The sequence below is a fragment of the Microcebus murinus genome, chromosome 3 (assembly GCF_040939455.1).
Source record: "Microcebus murinus isolate Inina chromosome 3, M.murinus_Inina_mat1.0, whole genome shotgun sequence".
Taxonomy (NCBI): Eukaryota; Metazoa; Chordata; class Mammalia; order Primates; family Cheirogaleidae; genus Microcebus; species Microcebus murinus.
In genome coordinates, this window is record NC_134106.1 from 101,662,648 (window position 1) to 101,688,693 (window position 26,046).

A 26,046-nucleotide genomic window follows, 5' to 3' on the forward strand; every position below is an offset into this window, starting at 1 on the left:
CTCCAGAAGTAAGAGAATAAATTCCTATTGTTTGAAGCCACCCAGTTTGTGGTACTTTTTTTTTTCTGGCAGCTGTAAGAAACTAATACAATATATGAAGCATGTAGATAGTAAAGCAATATCTCACTATTAACCACTACTACTACAATTTTGATAAGAATTGATTTAAAAAAAGTGTTAGAAGACCTGTTAGTAGAAGTTTGTAGAAAGTGCTGTGGTTGTTCAGAAGGGGAGTGGCAGATTCTTCTAGTAGTGGAAAGTCTTCTCAGATGTACTTCTCCATTTGAACTAGGTTTTAAAGGAGTTTGCTAGGTAAAGAAGTAGGCAAAAGATAATTTAGGAAAAGATTCAGCGTATGTGTGAGTGGGACTAGTGTGTGTTCTGTCTGTCTGAAGGGACCTAAGCCAATGTGAATGTATTAGAGCTTTAAGGCTATTGGAGAACCAAAAGCCCATGGCTAATTTTCAAGAAATTGTGGCTATATGCGCTAAGAGTATGGTTGGCCCTTCTCTTCTGCATTCATTGGGATAGTTGTCACTGCCTTCCCTGTATCATGTGGCCTGGTGATTTAATGATTCAACTCCAGCTGAACAGTTTATCTGTGACCCTGGTCTGTCTGTATGAGTATTGAACTTGGTGAGGCTCAGTGAGTCATGTTATCCTATAATGGGTAGTCCTTAAACCTAGGTACAATGTTATGTAGACTCATACATATTAAAGGGAAATTTCTTAAAACTGAGATTTATTAACTCTCAAGTGAAGTTGTGACTAATTCTTGTTTATTAATTTAGTCATGTGGATGCTGCAGATTGAGATTAGAGCCCAGTAGTGTGGTTCAGTATTTATTGAACCCCTCTGCTGTGTTAGGCACTATGCCAAGTACAGGGATGGGGGAGGTGTAAGTATGTATAAGAGACAGTCCTTGTCTTCTGATAACTACAGGTTAGTGGGGAGAGATGGATAATAAAAAGACAATTTCAATATGAGGTGACTATGTGCATGGATAGAGGTTGATAAAGGGTAATGTATGTGCATAGAAAGTTGCTTCTTTCAGCATGTAAAGTCAAAGAATACTTCCTGGAAGGGATGATACTTGGGTAGAGATTTGAAGGAAATCTGAGATTAAGGTCCACATCTGATGATGTTGATTTAAAGATAGTCCAGAGCATGGCCGGGCGCTGTGGCTCACGCCTGTAATCCTAGCTCTTGGGAGGCCGAGGCGGGCGGATTGCTCAAGGTCAGGAGTTCAAAACCAGCCTGAGCAAGAGCGAGACCCCGTCTCTACTATAAATAGAAAGAAATTAATTGGCCAACTGATATATATATAAAAAAATTAGCCGGGCATGGTGGCGCATGCCTGTAGTCCCAGCTACCCGGGAGGCTGAGGCAGAAGGATCACTCGAGCCCAGGAGTTTGAGGTTGCTGTGAGCTAGGCTGACGCCACGGCACTCACTCTAGCCTGGGCAACAAAGCGAGACTCTGTCTCAAAAAAAAAAAAAAAAAAAAAAAAAAAAAAGATAGTCCAGAGCAGTAAGGTGGAAAATGGGTGTTCAGAGTTCTGTTTACACTCCTTAACATATCTTAGCATAAGTAAAACTCTCCATTTTGATTACAGAACTTGATATTGAAGTGTTTTTTGGACCTAAATTCCTTCTGTAGTATGAAGATCAAGGTTATTAAAACAATGAAATACATTATCATTAACAATCTAATGATTTCAGTGAAGGAAGAGTGTCTTAAAATAAATGAAAGACAGTGGTTGAAAATGGAAGAACTTTCAATTTATACTTCTTTAGTCATTAAAAGTTAGTAACATAAAATGAAGTGGTTTTTTTCTAGTGCAGATAAAAATCAAGTTTAGTTAACAGTTGAAATATGATCATTATTTAAAATCAATACGAAAATTAAATGTGTTTATGTATTTGTTAGGCTGAGTATCTTGTGAGGGACATTAATAACTAAAATAATAGATAATTAGGAAAGGTTAAAACTAATTTCATTTTTTTAAGGAGAAGGAAGTATAGTTTTAGCAATTAGAATTAGTAACAAAATACTGAGGCAAATATTAATAGAAATATTTAATTACTTTGGGCATAAAAATAATGTGAATAATATGAGGTTTTTATATACTTAAAAAATACCAGACAAATGTGATTATTTTCCCTAGACATTACTAGATAAATAGAGGAAGTCTGGAGAATAAATCTAATTTATCCTTATTTTAGCAGAGCACTTGATAGTCCAATTTTACTTAAAAATTAATTTAAGTTGTTTTGGATATTTACAGTGTTTAGTTGATTAAGAGCTGAGTGACGTGTAGTACCATAGAAAGCACAGATACAGGATTATGTTGGTAATTTTAGACAATGATTTTAGAAGATAAAATTGATAAATGATATATTGTGTGTGTGTGTGACAGAAAGAGAAAAAGAATGTGTGTGTGTGTTTCAGGAAAGGTTTGAATGTTAGTTCTTTACTCAAAAGGATAATTATCATTCCTTACTTTACTGATTAGTCTGTTACCTAAAAAGGCAAAATCAAGAACTGTTTTTGAAAAGCAGGTTTTTGTTTTAAACAATGGCAGCATTCATATTGGTCAAAAGATATCAAAGTGAAACTTTTCTGAGGTAGGAAAAATTAGGAGGAAAAAATATTATTAAAGCCTTTCCATTTGAAGAAATATTATATGTTTGTTTCTTTTTCCGTTATATATGTTAATCTTTCCTAAACACTTGTACATGTTATTTCCCATGAAAATAATAAATATTACATAGTAATACCTGTAGTAAAAAGACTCATGGTTGTTCTGCTCCTTAATTTTAGACTAATGCATTATTATTTATATATCTAATATGTCCTTTCTTTTTTAAAATATTTGAATGAAGGAAAGATTGGTTTTATTGTGGTTTTTATTTCATCTGATATTTAGTTGAAGGAGATCTTTTAATAATGTGCAGCAAAGTATGAGATCTATGTTAATTTTGCATATGTTATTTTTCAGAAAGAATGCTTTATAGAACTTGGCTTAAATACAGGACAACTGGGAATAGATGATTCTACACAAGTGCCTCCTGGTTAGTATTTCTCTCATATGGCATATAATTAATGCTAAATGATAAATAAGAGTGAGTTTAAGATTTCTATTGCTATTTCTAAATGAATCTAGCAACTTTTTATATCTGAAAACGAAGCATACTTTTGCCTCTCCTTGGTTACTGTTAATTGTTGAATAAAATCCTGTATGTTATAATTACCAGAGTTCGACTAATTTTGTCTTTTTATTTGAAGGTCTTTAAAATAATTTTGAAAAGTCACTAGACATATATAAGTTATTTTGTTAGCAGAATCTTCATTGGCAACACTCATATTTTCCTTTTCTGGCCATTACTGTGTGCTTTTATTTTTGTATCACCAAGTTCTACGTTTTTTTTTGCGCACTGGCAGCTACCTCAAGTAGACTTTAAAAATATTTTAAGCTTTAAAAATAGTGTCTTTTAAACTTTAATCATCCAGACAGTTTCCCTAACTTTTCTCTTTTTGTGCATAAATACAGTGTACTTTTCATAAAAGAACCAGATTGATATTTAGCTATAATAAAAAGGAAGCAAAAATTGACTTAACATATGAGAGGTCTATATTATAGTGGAAAAAAAACTGGACAAGGGTTGGGGACTATCCTAGTCTCTCCTCTGCCACTGGCTAGGTTTGTGACTTGGACAAGTCACTATACATCTTTGGACTTGTTTCTTCCTCTAAAAAATAAGGAAGTTGGCCATTTATTGTTATTCTGATAGTAGTATTATATAATAATTGCTGTTATTATTACAAATAGTAATGATAAATGGCTATTAAGCACATACTATGTGTTGCATGTATCTCATTTTAACCTCTCAGAAACTCTATAAAGATATGTATTGTTACCATTTTTAAAACGTTTATTCATGTATAATATATATAGAAAACACATATATCATAACAGGATAGCCTAATGAATTTTTAGAAATTGAACACACTTATTAAAATGCCACTCAGAACAATAAACAGAAGCCCCCTCACCTTCTTTCAAACTTTATCTCTCGTTTCAAAGATAGTCACTATTCTTTTTTTTTTTAATTTATTTTTTATTTTAGCATATTATGGGGGTACAATTGTTAAGGTTACTTATATTGCCCATGCCCCCCTACCCCTTCGAGTAAGAGCTTCAAGCATGTCCATCCCCTAAACGTTGTACATCTTACTAGTTCTGGTTGTATATACTCCTCCCCTCCTCCCCCCTCCCACCCTCCCCACACCCGATAAATGTTACTCCTATATGTCCACTTAGGTGTTGATCCGTTAATACCAATTTGCTGGTGAGTACATGTGGTGCTGGTTTCTCCATTCTTGAGATAATTCACTTAGTAGAATGGGTTCCAGCTGTATCCAGGAATATACAAGAGGTGCTATATCACCATTGTTTCTTAAAGCTGAGTAGTATTCCATGGTATACATATACCACATTTTATTAATCCATTCATGAATTGATGGGCACTTGGGTTGTTTCCATAGCTGTGCAATTGTGAATTGTGCTGCTATAAACATTCGAGTGCAGATGTCTTTCATAAAGTGACTTTTGTTCTTTTGGGTAGATGCCCAGTAGTGGAATTGCTGGATCAAATGGTAGATCTACTTGTATCGCTTTGAGGTATCTCCATATTGCTTTCCACAGAGGTTGAACTAGTTTGCAGTCCCACCAGCAGTGTAGGAGTGTTCCTCTCTCTCCACATCCACGCCAGCATTTGTTGTTTAGGGACTTTTTGATAAAGGCCATTCTCACTGGTGTTAAGTGATATCTCATTGTGGTTTTGATTTGCATTTCCCTGATGATTAGAGATGTTGAACGCTTTTTCATATGTTTGTTGGCCATTATTCTGTCTTCTTTTGAGAAGTTTCTGTTCATGTCCTTTGCTCATTTTTTGATAGGGTTGTTTGATTTTTTCTTGCTGATTTTCCTGAGTTCTAAATAGATTCTAGTTATCAGCCCTGATAGTCACTATTCTGAATTCTAACAGCATAGCTTAATTTTTCCAATCCTTGAACTTCATATAAATGAAAGCAATGTGTCTCTTTGATATTTGTCTTCTTCTGTTCAAATTATGTTTGTGAGATTCAGCCATATTGTATGTATTTATAGTTCCAGTGTTCTACTGTATGCCTATAACCTACACATATTTATCCATTCTACTGTTGATGTATATTTGGGAAGTTTCAAATTTGGGGCTAGTATATATAAGCCTACTATCATCATTCTAGTATGTGTCTTTTGGTTAATATATGTGTATTCTTCTGTTTAGTAGGCACCTGGGAATGCACTTTCTGGGTCTTAGGGTTTGTGTAAGTTCAGCTTTAGTAGATAACTGCCAGTGAGTTTTCAAAAGTGCTAGTACCAGTTTATGTTTCCAACAACAATGTGTGAGAGTCACAGTTGCTGTATGTCCTTGCTAAGGCTTATTGTATTTCATTGTCTTTGTTTTAGTTAGTCTGGTAGTGTATGGTGGTATTGCATTATGGTTTTAATTTTCTTATATGATGTGAAGTTAGGGGTATTACCACCATTTTAAATTCAGAGAATTGGCGATATTAAGTAACTTGCTCAAGGTCACAAAGCTAGTGATAGAGCCAGGATTCAAAACTAAGAAATCTATCTCCAAAGTTTGCTATACTATGCTACCTTTTAAAGAAGGTATTTTATAAGAAGATATAAGATATCTTATAGAATAAAATATACTTTGACTTGTGGCAAGTGATAGTCATATATAAGTAAAGGAAAAGAAATAATAATACAACCTTCAATTATATTTATATTTTTTGCTTTTAATTATATACTTTTAAGATAAACATTTTTAATTATTTAAAATTTTATAAATCTTATAGTAGCTGTGCTTTAGAAAACTTAATATACTATATTTCTTAACCTAGAGTATAGATTTTCCTTCTTTGATTCACTCATAATAAAACAAATGTGTTTGAGACTCTGTAGAGGACCAAGGACTGGTGAATACATAGATATAAAACATAATCTCTGCTCTTAGGGAAGCAAATACTGGTAAGTGACAAATAAGATTCTGTGTGGCATTTGCTATTATTATATATAAGAGGCTGTTGGAGCAGAGGAAAGAGTACCTAAGTCTGCTGGAGGAGGTTGACAACCTCTTAGTTCAGTTATTTTTCTCTCTCTACTTTTCAAAGCAAGACTGCTAAATATTGGGTCAAATTAGTGTTTATCCAATGGAGTTGTTTTTAGTGATATAGTACTTGGATTTCTGCCTGGCTTGTGAATTGCTAGCAACAATATTAGTGAGAAAGAAGAATGGGGTCATATATAACTACTTTTGCCTAGAATTCACTATTACTTTTATTTTTTAGTCTATGTCTATGACTTTGGTTAAATTGGAAAAGTAATACTAATCTTTAAAAATATTGCTAGTACTTGTGTTTGGCTAGAGGCAAGTTTTATATTTAGGATTAAGCTTAAGTGTAACTTAAAGGAATTGTTTTCTTACTCATTTTTAACATCTGTATTATCCATGTTTTATCATTACAGTTATTCAATTACTATATTGAAGAGTATTTCTCACTTATTAACATCAATTTTTATGTAAAAATCAGGAGAAAAGTCCTTATCATTATACTATTGAAATCTTATTTAGCAATAATAAAAAAAACTTTAGCTATATCCATTATTTCTATAAACTTTCATGAATATGTATTTATTTTAAATATACACATACACCCCCCTCACCCCCCACCTACTTACTGTGGAAACCATGTATAAGACTGATGTTAACAGGGTGAGCAGGATCAGCATTCTTTATAAGACTTTGTGATAAGGGAGGGTCATATGTCTGATATTATTTTAATATGCATGATAATGAATCTTCTTAGATAGAGGTTCTGCTAAATAGGCTTTTCTACAGCTTGTTATTTCTAAAAGAAAAAAGCATCTTCAGTTGGTACAAATTTCCTGAAGTGTGTTCTATGAAACATTCATAAGATGCTCTGTGAAAAAGAGGATCTTTTCAAGTAAGGGTTGGATATGGTTATGCCATATACTTTCTTAAGATATATAATGTATGTTACTGTCTTAAAGACTTGTGAAGTCTTAATTAAATTATTTTAGCTTAGCATCTCCCAAAGTCATTTCACCAGAGAACTTTTTTCCCCTAGGCCTGATCTATTAATATAGGTGCATTTATTAATATAGTGGTCAGGACATTCTGTGAAACACATTTCTTTGGGTTTCTTTTGTTGGGCTAGGAAATAGCATGTAGAAAGCAAAATTATTGTATTTCACATAATTGAATAGTTACTGTAAATCAGTCTTTTTGATTATTATTTATTTCATACTACTTTTGGTAATAAAGCATTATCATCATCCAGTGGTATCATCACCTTTTATTAGAAAACAAAATTGGCTGACAACTTCTTTTTTAACTTGATTATTCAACTGTTCTTTATTTATTCAATGAAAATTATGAATAGAAAACATTTTTAGCATATTACGAGAAGAAATTCTTGACCTGTATAAAATTACATTGATTGAAATGGTTATAAAAGGATCATAATTTTAATTTTAAAAGAAATTTAAAGTTAGTCCTTAGTAAAGGAGCATGAAAAAAAGTCAGGTTGGTATGGGCCAATTTTGTGATATGCTTATCAAGTTTACTGATAAGAACCAGTTATAGGATTCATATGAAAACCATCTCCAGTCTCTGTAATATATTTTTTGTCATTCTCTGAAAAAGTCCCCCTCTAATAGGCTGAGCATTACATCTGCTATCTCATGCTGTTCACTGTCACTGTTCACCATCTCATATATTCACTAGAGCATTGTCTTTGGTTACTAAGTCTGGGCAATCATAGCTATCATAGCAGGGATCCCAGGCACTTTCCTTGATCATTGTATAGTCAGCTCAGTAATTATATCTGAGACTTTAAGAATAGAATAAAAGAATAGGGTATTCAGGTTCAAATATTCTATTTAGTAAAAGACTACCTTTATGGATTTTTTAAATTTAAAAAATTACATAATACAAATACATAATACAAATTTCGTATATTTATTTTGTAACTATATTGCATATCTATAAAACAAATATTAGTCTTTCCTTGATTAAGAAGATTCTTATGATTTTGCCTCAGTGTGGCAATTTTATATGTCAAACATAGATTTTTTTTTTTTTTTTTTTGAGACAGAGTCTTGCTCTGTTTCCTGGGCTAGAGTGCAGTGGCATCAGACTAGCTCAAAGCAACCTCAAACCCCTGGGCTCAAGTGATCCTCCTGCCTCTGCCTACCAAGTAGCTGGGACTACAGGCATGTGCCATCATGCTCGGCCAATTTTTTTAATATATTTTTAGTTGTCCAGCTAATTTCTTTCTATTTTTAGTAGAGATGGGGGCCTCACTCTTGCTCAGGGTGGTCTTGAACTCCTGACCTTGAGTAATCCTCCCGCCTTGGCCTCCCAGAGTGCTAGGATTATAGGTGTGAGCCATCATGCCCGGCCAAAGATAGATTTTTAAAGTATTTCAGGTAATAGAAAACTGGCTGCTCCTGTTATTCATTGTTGGGAGCAATGGTGCAGTTTGATCTGCATTTAGATGTCCTTGGATTACCCAGATTCTGGTCCTGGCCTATTCATTCCTCTTTACCCTAGCAGCCTCCATTCCTTCACCTCTTTTCAAGAGAGCTATATACATATAAGAAATATTAACAAATGGAAAATAGACATACAGTCCCATTTTATATTTAGCTGGGCTAAAGTGGGACATCACTGACCAGGCTTTCTAGAAAAGTCTCAGAATCTTGGCCCAGCACAGGTATCCTTCTTTCGATGACTTTATCTCATAACAGCAGGCCACTGAGCCATACCTGATAAGAACTTCAAAGTGCCTGAGCATTCTTGTCAAAAGAAAATCAAATTCCAAGATGGCCACCAAGTTGTCAGGGGACCCAGATTCTACATACTGAGACAGCCACATGTCAATTTATGACCTTTACCACAGTTAGCCATTCATTAGAAAAGATTATGTAATTGCTGTTGGAATCTCACAAATCCAATAGGCAGCTCCTCCTTTCTCAGGTTGGGAGAAAGAAGAGGAAAGGAGCTCTAATTTTTAAATAACTTTTATACAAGTATACCATCCATAATGAAAACTACACAAATAATAAGTATACACATCAGTGAAGTTTTAGAAAGTGTAACCTCCAACCAGATCAAGAAAGAGAATATTATCAGCATCCTGGAAGCCCCCTTAGGCACACATCAAGACTCTGCCACCCCCATGTACCCACGTACTACTATTTTGACTTCTGACATCAAAGATTAGTTTTGCCTATTTTTCTACTTTATAGAAATGGAATCATACAGTATGTACTCTTGTGTTTGGCTTCTTTTGCTTTTGTTTATAAGATCCATAGTGTTGTGTAGAATTATAAATTATTCATTCTCATTGCCGTACTGTAATCTATTATATGAATGTACCACTATTTACCTAGTCTACTATTGACGGTCACTTGAGTTGTTTTCACTATTTGGTTATTATCAGTAGTGCTGCTGTGTATAATCACATACATGTCTCTTGGTGTGCATATTTACACATTAGGATATATACCTGAGAGTGAATTGCTAATTGTCATAGGATATGCATATGTTCAGTGTTTGTAGATATTTTTGAGCAGTTTTCCCAAGTGGTTGTACCAATTTACATTCCTACCAGCTATATTGATAACTTTGCTCCATATCTTTCGCATTTAAAATTGTTAGTTTTCTTTTAGTCATCATGGTCGTTGTGCATTTCCATAATGGTTTTAATTGCATTTGTCTTATGACTAATGTGGTCAAGCAACTTTTTATATATAGGTCCTTTAGGAAGGACCTGTTCAACTCCTTTGCCTATTTGTGTCTGATGATTGTCTGCCTTTTTCTACCAGGAGTTCTTTGTATATTCTGGATAGGAGTTCCTTGCCAGTTATGCGTATTGCAGATATATTCTTCCACTCTGTTACTTATCCTTTCACTCTCTTACTGGTGTTTTTTGATGAACAGAAGTTTTTTAAATTTTAATATGGTCTAGTTTATAAGTCTTTTCCCAGTATGATTAGTTCTTTGATAAAAAGTAATCCTCCCTATGTAGTCTTTTAAAATGGCATTTGTGGCCGGGCGCGGTGGCTCACGCCTGTAATCCTAGCTCTCTGGGAGGCCGAGGCGGGCGGATCGCTCGAGGTCGGGAGTTCGAAACCAGCCTGAACAAGAGCGAGACCCCGTCTCTACTATAAATAGAAAGAAACTAATTGGCCAACTAATATATATAGAAAAAATTAGCCGGGCATGGTGGCTCATGCCTGTAGTCCCAGCTACTTGGGAGGCTGAGACAGAAGGATCACTTGAGTCCAGGAGTTTGAGGTTGCTGTGAGCTAGGCTGATGCCACGGCACTCACTCTAGCCTAGGCAACAAAGCAAGACTCTGTCTCAAAAAAAAAATAAATAAATAAATAAAAAAATAAAATGGCATTTGTATAGTGAGGTTTTACCTATGTAGTAATAAGGCTTTTATTAGATATGCTTTTATTAGATATCCAATGGTAGATTGAAATGGAAGCAGGACTTTGTAAATGAAGCTGTCAACAAATTTTGTTTTTCTTTTAGGAAAAAATTAATGATGATTATACAGAAACATTTTTGTGTTATAAGAAGATATTTTGTTTTATTTTAACAAGAGAAATCAATTCATCATTTTTTCTTCTGATTAAATGACCTTAACTCCCTTTTAATTTCTACATACCATAAACAACTTAGAAAAAATTTTTCTATGTATAGAATAAATACTTATAGTTTTCTATAGAGCCATCCAGCTTTAAAAATAATTAAAATAACAGAATAGCAGAAAAAAATAATACAAAAAAATACCTAATGTTGGTTCAAATGTGACTGATCATACATGTGTCTTTTAAGTAATTTTATTTTCTTTTAACATTTTTAGAACTTTTTGAAAATGAGCATGTACGTATTGGGCAGAAAGGTAAGCTTTTAATTATATTTATTATAATTTCTGAAAAATGAGATAGTCCTAGCTAAATGTCTGCTTCCAATACCGCCAAATGAGATTTAATTTCTGAAAAGCTAAAAACCTAAAGAGAAGTAATACTTAACTATGCAGATTATATAATGGGAATCTTTATAAGAGGGAAAATATATCACTTTGGCTTTATCAGTAAATACAGATAAAGAAGTACACAGCTTGTTCACTAAAAAGGAAATGCAGACACACATTCTTCAGGGTTGTTAGATTAATCCATTCAGCAGTAGAATTTCATTTTAAAATCAAAGAGGCATGTTCTCTCTTTGATGCACCCACATACCTCTCATCAGAGTTAATGGGAATATGCTCCTGCATCAGGCGAAAATGTAACTGTAACATTCGCCATGAGTGTTCACAATGGTAAGGCTTAATAACAAAAGCAGCTCTTAGCATTCTGGGGAATAATTTTCCCCCATATTTTGAAGATTCTTTTCTTTGTATTTATAAATTCTGTTTTGTCTTTCAAATATGAAGTACAGATAGGTCTTTGTGTCAGAACGAACCCCCGCTATGGCAATTGTATTGTCATGTACCAAAGTTCCTAGTTTAATTTTTCTATAGCATATTATTTAGAATATTTCATTTGTGTGATTTGGTACTTTCATGAAACACAGAAGCAAATTAAAGAATATGTTTTATCTCTTTTTTATTTCATGTGATCATTTTGTTTCTTCTGCTTATGTAATTTTCATTTAGTATAAGCTTTCCCCCCCTCCCTTTTAAGAAGAAAATATAAGAAAACAGTGCTGTTAGACAAACTGCAGCAGTTGTCTAGTATTTTTTTTATTTTTGTTTTATTTGGGATTTTTGGGGGGTGCCTTTATTTGCAGACTGAATAGCTTATATTTTCCTTAAAGAAAATAAAAATGAAAATGAAAGCAAAAGATAATATGTTAATTTTGTGAACTTGGCTGCTTAAGAATAATTTTGGCCTAATAGGTTATCAAATCTTTGCTTTTATTTCTTAAAAAAATCCCTCTTTTCTGTTGATTTTGGTAAATAGCTAAGAAATCATTTAATAGAATAGATATCTTGCATTCTTGTGTATTATGATTCTTAGCCGGGTTACTACATGTACCATACTACCTCCAAATATTAGAACATTCATGACTTAGTAGAATATGCATAAGAGATTTAGGGTTTCTGTAGATATTACTTTGCTTGATCATGGAATCTGAAAATTATTATATATATGCATCATTAGTTTCTGGTCCATAGAGCTGTAGTTAAAGCAAAGTGATCTCAAGGTCCCTGTGTTAAATAGCTTTTACCAGGCTGGAAAGGGGGTGGAGGAGCTTAAGGCTGGAAATTTGGAGGGCTGTAAATAGGGCCAATATCAAAATCCAAAAGGTAAAAAAGGTCAATATATAATGTAATTATGTTAGATATAAAAATTAAATGTCAGTTTCCCAAAAGATTTATAATTAAAATTTTTAGTGATATTTCTTGCATTGTGAATTTTCTAATGAAATTTTAATATACTTTTAACAGTTCTAGCAGAACAAGATAGTGCTGCGGCTCAACAGTATGTAAGACAAGGCAGTCCCACTGCACTGAGAGCTGAACTGTGGGCTCTCATTCTGAATATTTCCAGTCAACCTGAGGTAAGAAGAAAAATGGGTAGGCCAAAATTGAGCTATTGATATTTATTTTTCAAAGATAAATTTCAAACCAATTATTGAAAATAGAGAAACTTTTGTTTCTTAGTTTATTATTTACCCTGCTTTTGATTTTCAAAATCACTGTAGTTTTGGGTTCTAAGACAAGATTTAACATATAATTTAATCACTGTATACTTAATATAGAAGTTTTTATTATTTATGATTAATGAAATAGTGTGACTTTCTATATAAACAAAACAATAAGTAATATTATGAGAAGTGGAGTCTGACAATTTAAATCAGTGAAGACATGGTAGAATTGGGATATTAGAATAGGGAGAAATAAAGAAGGGCAACTCAGTTTAAGTAAATAGATTCTTTGATCCTTTGTTGCATTTGAAATATGTACCATTTTTTATGGTTCTAAAAATTGATAGGTTATCTAGAAATATTATTTTTCTAAGTATAAGAACATTTTATTTTAGGAAATGTATATGAAGACAAATCACCAACAGATAGTTAATAGATTCAGTAAAGAAAAATTATGTAAAACATTGATTATTCTTAAAATATTCTTAGTGGGTATTTTTTTTTTCTTAAGCCCATCAACCATAGAAGTTATACATAAAAGGTTTTAATGAATAGCACACTAATAGTTTTCTAGCCTAATGGATAAAAACCTGGGTTTCAGAATCATACAGACCTGGTTTCAGCTTCTATCTCCTCCAACTTACTAAAAATATATCACTGACCAAGTACTTAAATTTCTTGAACCTTATAACCCACACTGAAATATAGGTAGCAATATTTATATCACATAACTGTTGTGAGAATTAAATGATATAATGTATATGAGTCTTTTAACACAGTGCCTGGAACCTAACCGGTCACTATTTATGGTAATAATCATAATAATTATATATTATACACATTTATGTCATAAATTAATTACAAATAATAAGGCAATTTTTTAAATTTTTATTTGTTTTTATTTTTTTAATTTTTTTTTTCTTTTTGTGAGCAGTGGAAGATAAAGGCAATTTTTTAAGAAAGTCAAACATTATTAATAAACTGCACCTCTAACCCTTGCAAATTATGTATGTGTGTGTGTGTATACGATATATTTTAAATCTCCTGTAAACAGTACTGTCAAAAATCACCTTTTTGAAAGAATAAGGCTTGTGATTATTTCAGAGCAGATTTAGACAAATGATATTGCTGATCTTTTGTGGTGACATTTTAGAGGTAACAGTTTACAAAACAGTTTTGGGTATATGTTGAGCATTTTTTGTGGGTGTATCAATTCTTACAGAAGAAGATGTAACTCTTGTCCGGATCTAACTTTGTAGTTGACCTGCTGACTTCACTGTTCAGGAATTAGATTAACAAATTCTGTCTCTTTGCAGAGGAATTACTGCCATTTCAAACACAAATTTAGAAAGTTTCCAGAAATATCATTCTAATAATCCCAGGTAATAATAAAACAATAATCCCAGATTATAATAAAACAATAATCCCAGATAATGATTGTTTATTATTAATTCAATGTTCCAAGGTGGTTTTTACACTTGAATTTTTGAGCTGTAGCCATCTGAATTTTCTAAATGCAAATTGAGAAGTCTATTCAATATCCACAATTTAATATTTTCAGAAAAACAATCTTGATTTTATTGATTAAAACATCTTTCATCATTTACCCATAATTTCAACTGTAAAAGTGTGATCTCAATGAACTATGGCAATTCCAAAATAATTGTTGTAGGTGGTACTTTAGAGAGAGAGAGAGAGAGGAAGAGAGTGGAAGGAGGGAAAATACTTCTTATTATGAATACTTGATTAGAACTTTTTGTTCAGTTACTTTTCAGTCATATAAAATAAGATGAATGTATAATTGTGATCATAGTTGAGGAGTTAGAGACATAAATGGAACATTACACATTTTACATTCATAAAGCCGTTCTCTGTATTTCAGTACAGAAATTTTGGATATATTACTTTAAGTTCCTGGTAGTTAATTCATTTAGTACTTTCAATGGAATATTATCTACTTTGATTTTTTCTTTTTAAGAAAATATGTGTTAAGTTTAAAAGGATTGCTTTTATATATTTTCTTTTTCACTAATCTCTAGGTATATGTCAAAATATTCATGTTTAGTAAATATTTGTCTTTTAAAATTTTTATAAATCTCAGTTTGCTAATTAAAGATAAAATTTTCCCATACTTTTGCTTTAGGTACTTTTTTACCAATAAAATAGCAAAGACTAGTATTAACATTTAAGATTTTCTTTAGTGATTTCTTAATAAGATTCTCACAATCTTACCTCAGCCCACAACAATGTCTGGCCTGCCTAGATTTTCTTGGTGCCTAGTCTCCACGGTGCCTGTTTCTAACATCCATTGTCCACAACAACTTCTCTTCAGAGTCATAGCAAAAGACTTCCCCTTCCAATACCCTAAGGAAAGAGAAGTCATCATTAGAAACTCATTCAAATTCCTTCCACCCAACTTTAAACGTAATTGCATTGGCACCTGCTCTTTCTTCATCCTTCTTTTATTTAAATAGAAGAAACGTCTATCTCTTACACTTCATGGCAGTGTTTCATCTCATCAACTGTTCCTTTTTGAAATATCCTTTGGCTTTTGTGACACACTGCTCTTGTATTCTTTATTTGTGGAGGATCTTCTTCATCCTTTAAGTTAGGGTTTTTGATGATCTGTCTGTTCTCATTCATTTATTTCCTTGGTAAATCTCATCAGCTCCTGTATCTTCAGTTACCATTTACCTCAAATCTTTGTATCTTCTTCCCAGATCTCTCTTTACTGAGCTTTAGATGTAACTGTTGGCTGGACACAATGGCTTACACCTATAATCCTAGCACTTGGGAGACCAAAAGAGGAGGATGGCTTGAGCCCAGGAGTTCAAGGTTACAGTGAGTTATGATCGGGCCACTGCACTCCAGCCTGGGTGACAGAGTGAGACCCTGTCTCAAGAACAAAAACATACGCAACAGTCTAGTGGACTTAAGCACTTATATATCTCATAAGCACCAGAAATTAAAGATGTTAAAACTTTTCCTAAGGAAAATTCCACTTTCAGTACCACTGTCAAACAAGGTACTCCAGCCAGAAACCTGGTATCATTCCTAACTTTCTTTTTATCTGAATCTCATATTATATCACTCAATAATTCCTTCTTGATTTAACCACTAAATATATTTCAAATCCAACAATTTCTCTATATCCTCATTGCTACCACTCCATTTCACAATGCCATCATTTCTTGCCTAAATTAAAATAACCTCCTACTTCGTCTTCCTGCCTCCAGCCTTGTTTCCTGTAAATCTTTTCCCTACTCTGCTTTTTCTAAAACTAAAAGATTACATCTCAGCTTTTCTGCTTAAAAACTTTTAAAGGTCCCTTATTTAAGACTATTGTGCAAATATTACATGTATTAATTCATTTATTCCTCATATCAAATGTACAAAAAGGTGTTATTATCATAATTTTACTGAGACTCAGAAAGTTTATTTATTTGCCTATGGTCACATAGCTAAGGTCAGAATCATATTCTTGAGTGGAAAGGCTTAATATCAAAATACTTGTCAGTTTTTGAGAAACATATGTAAGAGAATCACTTTTATTTTTAACTGGATGAATTATCTTAAAGTTCTTGTAGAGATTAAATGTCTAAAATAGCCAAATAAATTATGAGAAAAAGAATGATGAGTCAATAAATAGATCTAGCATTTTATTTCAATTGTAAATGTATGGTTCATTTAATAAATGTTGCTGATAATTTCTTTTTCAGAATATTTTAGAGGTTAAAATGTTTTGGTTATGTTAATTGCTTTTGTACCATTTGAGTCAAAGTTATAAGTATGCCTATCCTCCAGATAGTGTGCATTGTACCTGTTAGGTCTGAATTTATCCATCCCTTTCTCTCCCCTCCCACCTGCTTGATTTCTGATGAATGTTATTTCCATATTGTGTGATGTTGATAATTGACCATCCTTCTGAAAAAAATAAACCTTTTGATAACCAGCTACAAGAATAAATTGTGAGTGATTATAAATATTTAAATGAAAAAAATTAGCAATTTTAGAAAAATAATTAGGAAAATATTTGCATAAACATGGGTTGGGGGAGCCTTCCTAAAGCAAGCAAGAAATCCAAAAGCAGTAACATATTTTTAAAAATTGTCAATGAATAACATAAACAAAAATCAAACAACATGTTATTTTGAAGAAAAAGTATTTGCAACATAAATGACAAAGGGTTAATCCTCCTTATAAACAAATTCCAGCAAATTATTAAGGGATAATCTATTAAAAAAAAATAGGTAAATGTTGTAAAGGGCAAATCATTCAAGTGGAAATACAAATGGCCAGTGAACATATGAAAAGATCTTTAACTTTATTGTTAGCTGGGAAAGTGCAAATTAACACAACAATGAAATACCATTTTTTCATTGCAAATGAATATTTTAAAAGGTAAAGATATCGATAAAATGTACTTTTTTGGTGCTGGTGGGAATTTGAATTGATATTTCTTTTTTTTTTTTTGGAAAGTAGTCAGGCAATTTGGAGCCCAATTTAAGATATATACAGCCTCAGTCTATAATCCTACTTTTGCCAATTTATCTCCTAAATATAAAAGTATAGTGCATAAAGATATTTATTACCACATTAATTGTAAGAACAAACACACAGAAACAACCTGAGAATTCATCAATAGGCAAATGATTAAATAAATTGTAACACAACTATACCACAGCTTTAGATGTATTACCCCATATGTAGCTAATACAAAGAATGAGTTAATGCCAATATACCTTATTGACTAAAAAAAAAAAAAAAAAAAAAAAGAATGAGTTAAATTTATACTTATTATTAATAACATAGAGGCACAACTATGATATATCATTAGGCTAGGGAGCTAAATAATGGGTATTGTATGATTCCATTTCATGTTAAAAAACAACTGAGGCCAGATGTGTGGGCTCATGCTTACAATCCCAACACTTTGGGGGGCTGAGGTGGGAGGATTGCTTGAGGATGGGAGTTCAAGACCAGCCTGGGTGACATAGTGAGACCTCATCTCTAAAAAAAAATTTTTAAATTTGCTGGGCATGGTGGCACATACCTTTAGTTCCAGCTACTCAGGAGGCTGAGGCTGGAGGATTACTTGAGCCTGGGAGTTTGAGGTTATAGTGAGCTATGATTGGGCCACTGCACCCCAGACCATCTCTAAAAATAAAACAATAAAACAACCCCAACTCCCAACTGTGATTACGTAAGCAAAGAGAAAGGTGTAGAAGAATACAAATTACAAATTACATCACAAATACAATACAAAATACAAATAATGTTAGTTACTTCAAACTTCAGGAGGGTAGAATGGAAGGGAAAACATACTTGCCTTTATTTTGCTTTAGATTGTTTCACTTATTTTAATGGTCATGTGTTAGTTTATAATTTTAAATTTATTTTATGTTTTAAAAGAGGCAAACTTCTAAACTCCTTAGCTTATGCATTCTAGCCAGAGAGATTCAATAGATACAATGGAAGATAAATAAAACAGTAAAATAATTTTGCTTTAGTTTAAAAATTGAAACATCGGCCAGGTGTGGTGGCTCACGCCTGTAATCCTAGCACTCTGGGAGGCGCGGCGGGCAGATTGCTCGAGGTCAGGAGTTCGAAACCAGCCTGAGCAAGAGCGAGACCCCGTCTCTACTATAAATAGAAAGAAAATTAATTGACCAACTAATATATATAGAAAAAATTAGCTGGGCATGATGGCGCATGCCTGTAGTTCCAGCCACTTGGGAGGCTGAGACAGTAGGATTGCTTGAGCCCAGGAGTTTGAGGTTGCTGTGAGCTAGGCTGATGCCACGGCACTTACTGTAGCCTGGGCAACAAAGTGAGACTCTGTCTCAAAAAAAAAAAAAAAATTGAAACATCAATGAGAACTAATTAAAGCTTTTTTATTAAAATTAAAATGACTGAAAATAGCTAGTAAATGCCCAGATCATCTTTAGGGCAAAGAGCACTTTGACTCAAACCAGAGAATTATGTATTAAACACATTTCAAGATTAAGAAATCATGTTAGGAAACATAGCGTCAGATATCATCTTGCCAAGAATGCCACATACAATTGTTAACTGAAGAAAACTCAAACTCCTTAAAATAATTTAAAGAGGTTTATTCTGAGCCGAGTATATATACCCAAAACACATTTTTTCAAGAGGTTCTGAAAAACTGTGGCTGCAGTAACTGAGTTACAGTTTTGTTTTATATAATACATTCATGGAGCCAGAAATTACCGCAAGATCACACATGGAAGGAATACATTGGTTCAGCCCAAAAAGGCAGGATGTGGGTAGGGGAGCTTACAGGCTGTAGGTGGGTTTAAAGATTCTTTGATTTGTACTCGGTTAGAGAAATGAAGCTTTGTCTAAAGACTTGAAATATTTCAACTTAGTATAAGGATGTCTATTAATCAGAGACAAGCTACCAGACATTTAGCAAAACTCAAGTGATTTGTTAAGTAAATTGATGGCCTGCAGGTATGTTTTAAGCTTTGTTTTGCATGGCCTGAGGCCTGTCAATGATTTAGTACATTATTGCAACAAAGAGTAACTCCAAAAGGGACCACAGGGCATGACAAGGCATATTTGACCTCCCTTTTCCTAATGGCTGACATCTCAGCTTTAAGGTTTTTCTGGAGTCTCCGTGACCAAGGGGAAGTCCATTCAGTCATCTGGGGGGCTTAAGATTTTATTTTAGTTCATACAATAAATATTCCTCCTTGTCCCAGATGACCTGTCCTACAACTTGTTGGAGGGAATGTCTTCAGCAAGAGTTGTATATAGATTGGTGTGTGCCATGAGCCAGGTAGCCTTTGGAGCGGAGGCCAGGGCTAAGGTGCCTGACAGATGAAAGGAAGGATTCAGAGGAATACAAGGGTCAGCTAAAGCAATGAGATAATATTAATATTTCCATCTTGTTTCAGTGCAGCTACTGCCCAGTTGATCCCTATCTTCATCCTTCATTTCCTGTCCAACTATGAACCTAGTGCTTAACCTGATTACAGTCTCAAGTCCCCTTCTCTCTTTCTCTCCCTTCCTCTTCTACCTTCTTTCTTTCCTCACTTGTTCTTTCCTTTCCATTTTCCTTCTCTTCCATTTCTTACTGTCTATTATATTAAACATTAGCCTAATCTCATCATAGTGCAGTTAATCAGATTTTATAGTATTATGGGACCATATTCTAATATTAAAAGCTGACTTCTTTTATATGCAATGATTGATTTTACTACCAGAGGTTATTTGTTATGTTAAACTTTTTATTTTGTATTAATAATAATTTAGGTGTTAGAAAGGCAGTATAGTGTAATACTTCTGGTTTTTTTTTTTAATAGGTTATAGAGCCAGGTTTGCTGGGATCAAAACTTATTAGCTTTGTGGCCTTGGGGTAGCAAGTAACTTTTCTCTCTGGACCTCAGTTTCTCATATGTAAATGGGAATAATAGTCACTGACATATTTCATTTTGTTGGTATGGGATTAACTGAGTTAACTCATGTAAAGTGGGTAAAACAGTGCCTTGCACCTATAAGTACTTAATAAATACTGTTTTTGCTACTAAAGTTAAATTATAATTTAGCAAATTTTGACTAAATATCTACCAGGTGCCAGATGTTATTCCAAGTGATGGGAATAGGTATATTTATTGGGCATCTACTATTGGCCAGACATGGAGGATATAGTTGTGAATAAAACTGAGTTCCTGCTCTCTTAGTGTTTATAATACTATTAATGATTATTATTTATTAAAGTTTGAGGCTGACTTTATAAATGTGATTAACCTTTTTTTGTTTTACTTTTAAATTTAGGATATCTTGTATTATGAGCAGCTTAAGACCAATGTGATACAACATGACCTTTTGGTGGACAGTCTAATTTATAAAGTAAGTGAAAGTAAGCATAGTCTTCACCATTTCTTTAATATTAAAAATTGATATTCAGTATGCAGGGCTTGCACTATGTGCAGTGATATCTGTTAACCTTGAAAAATAATTTTAAGTGATCATTAAATTCATGCATATAAAGTTAAGGTCAGCCTTCAAAATTTGTAGTTTGCATTCAGTGTTATCTTTTTTCCCTTTGAAGCTGTCCTCGTGATTCTTTCCTAGTCCTCCCATTTTTTGATTAAGAGAATAAGCATTTCTTGTCTTTATAAACTCATGTTTTCCATACAAATCAAACAAAAATGCAAGTGAAAAGAAAATCAGACTGTAATATTTTTACCTTATTTATCTCATGATTCTTTAGAGTCTACCTGCTTATTATATTGAGGTTATTTTTAACTTTTAATTTCTTTCAGTTTCTAGACATATGGTAAAGTACATCTCAAGTTTTATGATATGGATACATTGAGGTTTTGCCTCCAAGTATTTGATAATCAAGTTCAGAGTCTATTGTAGATGCTTTGAGCATAATATATGTCTAATTCTAAATTAATATTAGACTGTTTAAAAGACATAGATTTTAAATTTAAAATTTAAAAGATAGAGGAGGTCTCTATATTACAGGTCTCAGAAATGAGGAAAACAATATAATACATAGAGGACCTGAAAACTTGTCTGAGTAGAACATGGCCAAGGGTAATAATAATAACTAACATTTGATGACTGCTTGCTATGTGCCAAAGTTTTCCAAACCCTTTACATTGATGTTATTTAATCCTGAAAACTACCTAAGTGTAGCAGATACCAGCATTTAGACTATGAATGATAAATGCATTTTTTTCCTGGGGAAAAAAACCTCACATTCTGCAAAATCATGCATTAACAATAACAGAGCTTATGGGAAAAAAGGTTTGGCGGTAAGCCCACTCAAGGCTTTTGCAACTTTGTAACCTGCATACTAATAAAAACAATAATTGGTAGCTCGGGAGAAGAATTAAACAGCTTAGGCAGGCTGCTCTGGCAGGACCCATGAAAAATATACAAAAATAATAAAACAGAAATGCTAAAATAATGCAAATAGAAGTGGTGCTCTGGGCCAGTGGGGCTGCTGTGAAGGTGAGCACAAGAAGTGCAGCAACTGAAAAGTGTGCCAGGCTGGGAGTGTGCCTTTTGGAGAGGGAGCCCCAGGGCCAACATCCATTTTAAATGTTCTTAAAATGCAGCTTTGGGCTCGTGCTTATGTGCAGCTGAGCTGAAGGCTTTTTACCCTCCTGCTGAAGGTTATAATTCTATCCCACTGCTGTGGCTCCCCTTGCTTAAGAAAAATTGCACCTGAACCAAGACAGTTTCCATGTTATACTGACATCATTCCCCTACTTACAAGCCACATTGCCACACGTTTTATAGCAAAACAGAAAGTACTGTTATTTTAGTATTTTACAGGTAAGGGAACTGACATGAAAAATTAAAGACATTTGTTTAAATTCACACATTAAGTAACAAAGTCAAGATTTGGTCCCAGGCAATCTGATTTCAGAACCATACTCTTAACCACTACGCACTGAACAGTAAACAGAAATGAGAATCTAGAGGATACAGTCCTTTGATGAAAAATCTTGAATCTCACAGAAGTTTTACATGAGATTTGGATCACAGATAACTCCTGTTAACTTTGAGGTCAAATTATCATGTTCAGTGGTTTATTTTAGCAAAAGCATAAGAGATCTTTTGGCCTGTAAGACCTTTGACCTCTTTCTATACAAATGAGAGGAAACTTACAAATGAAAAAGCTCAACAAAGCAGTGAGTGCTACTATGAGAGTTCTCTGTTGCCAACATGAATTTCTGTTTGAGTCAGAAGAAAATCTGTTTTGAGAAAAAAAGTACACAGTTTGTGCCCGAGGAATTGAGTATTAAGTCAATCTTGTGCACATGAATGTTTTTAGGAAGATATCTGTCCAGTTGTTTTTGGCTTGTGTTGGACTCTGCTGATCTTCTTGGTATAACTCCAAATATTATTACAGTCAGCACTTAAAGGAGTTAGAATTTTTTTTTTTTATTTCAGGAAAATATGAGAGTACAAACATTTTGGTTAAAAATATGTAAAGTTTTATTATAGCTCCCTATGGCAAAGACTTGTTTTAAATCTAACTGAAAACAAGGTAGAATGACTTTAGTTAAAGGTTAAAGGAATGAATGGAACAAGGCAGTACTAAATACAGGATATCACCAACTGCACCCCCCAAGCTAACTTAATAAATTAAGGTTCTATCTAAACTGAGTTGGTTTTGTTTTTTTTCCCCCTAAACTTGCCCTGTAGCCACACCCTCTGCATTTTTCTACCGTTTACCTGTGATCTGACAATTTATACACGTGTTTCTCAATCTTTCTTCTTTATCATACCCATGAAGAGAAAAATTATTTAGTTTCTCTCTAAAAAAAGAAAAATTAAATAACAGAGAATAAAGTTTTGTTGGGTAGAGACGAGCTCTAGAGGTCCACATACCATTGTAATATGTAAAATTTTTTGGCCCCCAAGAACCAGTTTTCACTCCCACAGAGGCAGTGTCTCCCCTGCTGAGAATGCATGATCTCTGCCTTTGCCCATGTTGTCTTCTCACTTAGACGATCGGCCTCTTTCTGTCTCATTAATTTGTGTCATTATTCGGATTCAGCATACTATTCACCACCCCTAAAGTCATCTATAACTCATCTCATCCTCCCCTGATTGCCACTTTGCCCAGTAGCCTGTTTGAATTTTGTAGAGTGTTTGAGCCATATTATTATGGATTTCTGTCATATCTCCTTGTAATTTTTCCTGTTTTCACTAAGCATGTTTTCTTGCTAGTGAGATTGTAGACTTCTTCAGAATATCATATCCCTCATCCCATCCAATCATTATTTGATTGTGTTCTTCATCCCATCCAATCAGTATTTGTTGAATTGAATATATATTGGGTCCAAAAGTATGGTGTCCTTTAGGTCTAGGTTTTTTGATACAAATAAGGTTCGAGATCTATATTTACTTATAAATAGATGAAGACTACTATAAGTAAAGGGGCTTTTAGTTAATTTTTAAAATAGTTTTCTGGATGCCTATTCTGTATCTGATACTATCCGAGCATTTACCCATACTTTCTGAAGTAGGTGGTGGTATCCTCATTTACAAATATGAAGACCTAGTCTCAGACTTACTGACCAAAGTCATACAGCAGAACTGGATTTCACATCTTAGTTAAATCTCTTGGGATGTTCATGTTCTTTGCACTGATGCACATAAGCAGCAAGTTCTAAGTCACTGTACAAAATGTTCAGAGACATTGTGGGAGAAACACAAATATTTTGGTTTATTTTTCTGGTTTGCATTTTTTTGTTTGTTATTGGGGACAGGTACCTGTATAATGATATAGTGTATCACAGGAAACTATAATTAATTTCTGTTAATAATTTCATCATTTTTATTTTTTATTCTTCAAACACTTATTGGATACTAATTAGATGCTAGGCATTGTGCTGGTGCTAAGTATATGAAAAGCAATTATGACATTGGGGCACAAAGAACCTAAAGTCTTGTAGTGAGAATAGAAATCTTTAAGGTAGTCTCAGTTCAGAAAGTGAGAATGGAGACATATTTAAAGGAAGGAGCTAATACACTATTCAGGGGAAGTCAATAAACTGGCCCTTAAAAGTTGAGTTTATGATACAGAAAATTAGTGTTACTGGCCTCCCAGTAGCAAGTGGTGACTTGAAAGTGAATAATCACTAAGGCATGAAAGATATTTGGTATTTTGAGGGAATGGCAGGAATGTGGACTTGATTAGTGAGATAGGGCAGATTGCTGTGGTTGCTTTCAGATGTTATGATTTCATCTACTTTGCTTTTCCAGCTTTATGATACTTAAATATTAGATTAAAAGGATATAAAATTGAAATAAATAGTAAAGAATTACTAATGAAGCCTAAAAAAGTATGTGGAATTTGAGGTCAAATAATGTGTAACATGTATTACTCAAGGAAATATATAGCAGTGATAAAATCTAATTGAGAAGTTTATAATCATAAAGTAATAAATTCATTGCAATATTATTTCTAAATATTGTATCTATGCTTTAGTACCACAAACAGATTCATTTGGGTTCATTTCAGTACTCTCTACTTTTAATTATAGGATGTGAAGTTGACAGCAAGCAATGATGATTATTATTTTGTATTTGAAGATTATTTATATCAGGTAAGTTTAAAAATTAAACTATATAATGTTCTTGTTTTAGGTACATTAGAGAACCTAAAACAAGGTTAGGTGGGAGAATAAGAGTTCCCAATGAGTTTTTGGATTGTTCCTTTTAATCATATATGCTACAACCAGGAGGTATTGGCAAGTAAGTTCTCTATCTTTGTTGTTGGCACAGTTTCTTAAATGGGATGTCAAATTCTTAGTTAAGCCATCCTAATATGTTTGGAGAAGGCATTTTGCATGAAACTCTTTAATTAAAGGTATTGAATAAATAAATGTTTTGCAATCAATTTGGAGTGTCATAATTATTCTGATCATTTCCTATGCTGCTATTGTAGATGCTTGGATCCTTACCTAGGTTTTTTCATATCTACTAAAATAAAAGCATTTATCATAAATAGAAAATATGTAATTTATATAGAATTTCCTAGGTGATGTTCTTTTTTTAAGGTTATATACACATTCTAATAATTTGATTTTGAGTGAATGTCAATATAAATGTCATGGAGGAAATATCTAGATTCCACACAGCATTCCACATTTGATTAAATGTAAACCAGTTCAAGGTTTGGATGAGCAGGCAGTGGTGCTGGTGGTATGTATATGTTTAGGAGAGATGATAAAATTAAATAAGAATCTCTCAAGAAGGTTTAATTAATCATACATTCCAGGCTGAGCACGGTGGTTCATGCCTGTAATCCTAGCACTCCGGGAGATCGAGGCAGGAGGATCACTTGAGCCTAGGAGTTCGAGACCAGCCTGAGCAAGAGGGAGATCCTGTCTCTACTAAAAATAGAAAAAATTAGCAGGGTGTGGTGGCACACACATATAGTCCCTTGATACTTGGGAGGCTGAGGCAGGAAGATCACTTGAGCCCAGGAGTTTGAGGTTGTAATGAGCTATGACTCTACTGTACTCTAGCTAGGGTGACAGAGTAAGATTCTGTCTCAGAAAAAAAACAATACATTCCAACAGCTGAGTTATAAAACTTTATAAAATAAAATTTTAAATAACCTCAGAAATAATTTTAAGAGACTTCTATGATTTCAAATGTATGATTAAAATGTCTTTATTTTAAAATAACAATTATTTAAAATTACATTTTTAAATATAAAGTCAGTTACTAA

The 26,046-nt window shown here is 33.3% G+C and overlaps 1 protein-coding gene across 5 annotated transcripts in view; it reads left to right on the forward strand.

Annotated features, from left to right (window-relative positions):
- The window catches only part of TBC1D19 (TBC1 domain family member 19), a 130,243-nt gene that overhangs the window by 52,611 nt on the left and 51,586 nt on the right, over positions 1-26,046 (forward strand). For all 5 annotated transcript variants that reach the window (XM_020286307.2, XM_076001156.1, XM_020286305.2 and 2 more), the window contains 5 exons: positions 3,002-3,074; positions 11,020-11,058; positions 12,610-12,722; positions 20,613-20,687; positions 24,854-24,916. In XM_020286307.2, coding sequence (XP_020141896.1) covers positions 3,002-3,074; positions 11,020-11,058; positions 12,610-12,722; positions 20,613-20,687; positions 24,854-24,916 — 363 coding nt within the window. The remainder of the gene's footprint in view (positions 1-3,001; positions 3,075-11,019; positions 11,059-12,609; positions 12,723-20,612; positions 20,688-24,853; positions 24,917-26,046) is intronic.